The sequence below is a fragment of the Frankliniella occidentalis genome, unplaced genomic scaffold (assembly GCF_000697945.3).
Source record: "Frankliniella occidentalis isolate FOCC.00 unplaced genomic scaffold, Focc_3.1 Scaffold144, whole genome shotgun sequence".
NCBI classification, from domain to species: Eukaryota; Metazoa; Arthropoda; class Insecta; order Thysanoptera; family Thripidae; genus Frankliniella; species Frankliniella occidentalis.
Window position 1 is genome coordinate 706,498 of NW_026267271.1, and position 4,413 is coordinate 710,910.

A 4,413-nucleotide genomic window follows, 5' to 3' on the forward strand; every position below is an offset into this window, starting at 1 on the left:
AAAAAGTTAAATTAAAATTCTTATTCCTATTTAGGAGCAAACCTCATAAACACTTGTTGCTTGCAAGTTGTAAAATACAGGCAAGAATAAATATGCAGCAACTGGCGTGAATATCCCATATGATAAATTAATAACAACAAACATGGTGCCATATGAGTAATTTTCTGCACTCACACCAAGCAAAGTAATGGCTGACATAAAACTCGCCATCAAAGAAAATGCGACTGGAATGATACCCATATTTCTGTCAGCCAAGAGATATTCCTAAAATCAAAATGGACAAATTTTAATATTTTTACAAGTTATGAAACACATTATCAATACATCCTGTGATTTACTCACAACAGCGGTCTTTTGCCTTCCACCAGTAAATCGATAGTAGACACCTATACTGGCAGATATTAACAGAGTGATAGCAAAGACAGCATAGTCTGCAGTTCCAAAAATTACGTCTCCCATTTTTAAAATCTAAAAATTAAAACAAAAAAGATCATTAATAAAAGGAAAAATGGCCCCAACAATATTAACATGAAAGGCCGATTCGAAAAGACAGGCAGCAAAAACACACAAAATATTACTTAGCAGTGAAAATGATGTAATCGCTTCATAGAACTATAGAATTTTGTCTATTAAGCTTTTCTTTCTGGTGTAGAAAAGTAACTGTCTTTTGGCTCTGGATGCTGACTTAAAGAGCAGATTGTAACAGCTCTAGCTAATAAGCAAGCTATTCAGTATGAGAATGCTTTTGAGCAGAGTGATGTAAGAGACGAGATAAGATTAAGTGGCTTAAAGCCCTTAGACAGTAATCTAGGCTTGGGCAGTATGCACTAAATTTGATACAGATTATGGAAGCAATGACCAAACATGCAAAAAGAATGGTCTAAGTGAGGCAGAGACAACCCTTTCCTGACATTCACCAATGATGATAAAAATGAGACGAGTTGCAAATTATTAAAGTTTTAGAAGTAATTTTCAATCAATACCCATAGAATAATGCCAGTGAATTATGCCTGATTACGTAAGAAGTTGTATTTAGAAAAGGGTAAATGGTCTAAAATCTCTTAACATTGTCCACAAAGAAATGTGAAATTGTAACTAACATTTCATTCATGTCTAACAACATAAAGGCCTAACGTCATCGTCAGTGCATAAAAAAAAATCGCAAATTCGACACACTTGGAGACCTATCTGCAGCTTTCTCGTCACGCTCTGACTTGTTCTGACAGTCGATCGGATGGTACTGCTTGGGTTGAGGAGACTCAAAACAACGGCACTTGGCCTATATTGACCTTAATTACCCGTTCGCGCAGATTGCAGCGGCCCGACTACGCTGAGCTGTTCCATGCACTCTTCCCTAGCACTCGGCCCTGCAAGGTTATGGATGGACGACGCAAGTTGTTTCAACTTAGCAGACGACGCGAGCGGACGACACTCTTTTGATCGACTATCCGGGTCGATGTATCGAAGAAATGGTGGGGGATTGATAAGGACACGTGCGAAAAGACAGTGTCTGTATCACTTGCACCAACGACGTTGGAAAGAGAAGATACACTAGATTTAAACGCAGCTTCACTGCAAATAGTCGAATCGAACCGTCTTCGTGGTGGTGGTAAACACAACATGTCCTGGATGGTTGCCGTTGTGCCGCTTGTAGTTCTGTAAATTTTTGATTAAATTGTCCTCAAATTTGCTTTTATTCGGAAGAATTTGTTGAAACAATGGAAGTCGTTGTTGCCAGCGTCGATGACATCAAATTTGATATAGAACTTCAGCTAGAACAGCAGTATGGAGCCGCACCGCTTCCTTTCCCGGGAATGGATAGTAAGTTAATTCTTTTAGTTTATGCTCGTAGTAAGCTATCTCATTTTATGAAATACCATTCACCTTTCAAGTTGTACACTGCCATATAATTTCCAAGTCATTCATTCCAACTTTGAATTATAACTATGCTTCCAGTGCAAACCACTTAACCTCACTAAAGAACATTTTTATTATTTTTAATTTTATTTTGCTGTTTTTATCAGTTTAACCAATGTTGTGGTCCTCTTCTCAAATCAACTGTTTTATTTTCGTCTATTTAAATGTATCCGGAATGCCTGCTTTGCTGTTTATAATTCTAATACTCTTTGTTTTTGCCTCAAATAGAGTCCACTGCAGCAGTGTGCGAATTTTATCCCCGAGGAACATGTACTAAAGGAGCACTGTGTCCATTTCGCCATGTCCGAGGAGATCGCACAATTGTTTGCAAACATTGGCTTCGTGGTCTCTGCAAGAAAGGAGACCAATGTGAATTTCTTCATGAATATGATATGAGTAAAATGCCAGAGTGTTACTTTTATTCTCGATTCAGTAAGTACCTCATTTTTAATTTTCTGCTTAAATACACTAGTGTTTTTTCTGTATCTCTTTTCAATATTCTGTATTTTTCCTCAGATGCCTGTCATAACAAGGAATGTCCCTTCCTTCACATTGACCCGGAAAGTAAAATGAAAGACTGTCCATGGTATGAGAGAGGATTTTGCAGGCATGGACCCAATTGCAGACACCGTCATGTACGCCGAGTGCTCTGCATGAATTATGTTGCTGGATTCTGTCCAGATGGTCCAGAGTGCAAGTTTATGCAGTAAGTTTTCATGTCATCTTCAGCATCAGCTAATCTCATTCAAAAGTTTACTTAATTTTTATCTATCTATGTATCTGTCTTTTCAATTTATAGTCCTCGATTTGAACTACCGGCTGCTGAACTTATGACCAATCATGGGAAAAAAATTATCATAACATGTCATTATTGTGGTGAGCACGGACATAAAGCTTTGTACTGTAAGCAATTACCACCTGAGATGAAAGATTTCCCTTATAAAAATGAAGATTATAAGGTAAGAAATTAAAATTTGTGCCCTACTACTATATGATGTAACCATAAAATTTGAAAGGAAATAATTAATTTTTCTCATTTCTCCACAAATTTTTAGAACAAATTGCCATTTGCGCCTAATCCAAGGAGCCATCCAATGTCAAATGCACCTATGGAAAGTATGGATACAAGAGAAAATATGGAGAGACCTCCTCTAAAACCCTTGGAAGAAGTCACCTGTTTCAAGGTAATTATCCTAACCATTCATACTTAGAAAATCAAACTCTGCAGTAAATGTTCTTTTGGGTCTGGTATTTTAATTATATAATAACTATATGGTTTTTTTGTCACAGTGTGGCTGCAAAGGACACTATGCTAATAAATGTCCTAAAGGACATCTAGCTTTCTTGAGTAATCCTGCCCAGCAGGGATACAGAAGATGATTTACATTTAACTAGGAAAATACTATTTCCCTGTTCTCAAACATTATTAAAGCTATGTGTGTGTGCTATTCAATATGATAAAATAGTGTGGCCCAACCCTCAGGGAGATTTTATATTTTTTTAACTAAAATTTCTACACCTGTTGTGACTAGTCATCAAGTTGTGTACAAAATTGACTTCTTGTTTCATCACTAGAATCATTTCAATTTTTAATTTATGCATAGACACTTCATAATAATTAATAGTATGTTTTTGTTGAACTGTACATTGTACAACATATCATCATTTTCATTTTCTTGTTGAAATCATCTAGTTTTCTGAGTCATCTGCATTTCTTTTCATTTTTAGTCTCAAGAGGACAATTTTGTACTGTGATGGGTGGACCATTTCATTTGTGTGCGTGGATTAGTGTGCCTTTTTTCCTTAAAAAAAAAGGTAGGGGAAGAGAGAGAGAGGGAGAGAGAGAGAGATTTTCACCTATAATGTGTTTAAGCCACTCCCTTATCATAAGTACACGTACTGATTTGTATAACATGTTTTATGGTTTATTTCAACCTTTATCAGTATCATCTTCAAGTCACTGCAAATATGCATTACTGTTTGTGAAAATTGTCAAAATTCTGATATTCTTACACCCTTAGCTATTGTGGACATACCTAGCTAGTACTTTTGTAATTATTTTGTGTCAGAATCTGCTGTTCTGTTGACTTCTATTCCAATTAAATTGGCTGTATTTAAAATAATATCTCGTGGCAAAACAGGTGGTGTTAGGTGAAGGAATTATGTGATCATGTGATTTTCTGTCAATACCACTCAGAACTGAATATGAGTTAATAAAAAAACAATATTGTGTGAGTGACATTACTGTTTACCGTAATTTGCCTAAGGACCTGCAAGCAGAATGTGTTTTATTCTGTTTTTCTCTTTTAACATTTCCTTCACTTTGGTGATAGAATTGCTGTTACGAGATTATCTGTCAATAAAGTCAGTTTGGGAAAAAAAAATTCTTCAGTTGTCTCAGAAATCTTTTATTTGCCTTTCAAGAAGAGTGGTTTCCAAATTGAAAAAAGTCAAGACTCAAATTTACCATTAACTTTGCAGGCGGTGAGCGTTGCG

At 36.1% G+C, this 4,413-nt stretch overlaps 2 protein-coding genes across 6 annotated transcripts in view; one reads left to right on the forward strand and one right to left on the reverse strand.

Moving 5' to 3' along the window:
- The window catches only part of LOC113202523 (putative sodium-dependent multivitamin transporter), an 11,425-nt gene extending 9,986 nt beyond the window's left edge, over positions 1–1,439 (reverse strand). Inside the window, exons 1-3 of one of the 4 annotated variants that reach the window (XM_026416784.2) lie at positions 1,299–1,439; positions 343–468; positions 43–264 (exon numbers count right to left, since the gene is read on the reverse strand). In XM_026416784.2, coding sequence (XP_026272569.1) covers positions 43–264; positions 343–459 — 339 coding nt within the window. In that variant the 5' untranslated portion in view covers positions 460–468; positions 1,299–1,439. Of the gene's footprint in view, positions 1–42; positions 265–342; positions 469–578; positions 991–1,176; positions 1,198–1,289 lie in introns of those variants that run through there. The other 3 variants (XM_026416785.2, XM_052270946.1, XM_026416786.2) reach the window with 3 other exon arrangements.
- Positions 1,440–1,517: 78 nt separating this feature from the next.
- Positions 1,518–4,156, forward strand: LOC113202525 (cleavage and polyadenylation specificity factor subunit 4). Of its 2 annotated transcripts, XM_052270950.1 has the most exons (7): positions 1,518–1,603; positions 1,705–1,821; positions 2,146–2,349; positions 2,434–2,623; positions 2,717–2,876; positions 2,973–3,101; positions 3,208–4,156. In XM_052270950.1, exons 2-7 carry the CDS (start codon positions 1,719–1,721, stop codon positions 3,295–3,297), a joined length of 876 nt encoding a protein of 291 aa, XP_052126910.1. In that variant the 5' UTR covers positions 1,518–1,603; positions 1,705–1,718; the 3' UTR covers positions 3,298–4,156. The 2 variants fall into 2 exon arrangements, with proteins under 2 accessions (XP_052126910.1, XP_026272573.1); XM_026416788.2 differs by lacking the exon at positions 1,518–1,603 and having other exon boundaries at positions 1,610–1,821.
- The last annotated feature ends 257 nt before the right edge of the window (positions 4,157–4,413 follow it).

Coding starts and splice junctions, on each gene's coding strand:
- LOC113202525 (XM_052270950.1), top strand. CDS start 1,719: ATGGAAGTCGTTGTTGCCAGCGTCGATGACATCAAATTTGATATAGAA. Junction 2,350..2,433: donor TTACTTTTATTCTCGATTCA/GTAAGTACCTCA, acceptor ATTTTTCCTCAG/ATGCCTGTCATAACAAGGAA. Junction 3,102..3,207: donor AAGAAGTCACCTGTTTCAAG/GTAATTATCCTA, acceptor TTTTTGTCACAG/TGTGGCTGCAAAGGACACTA.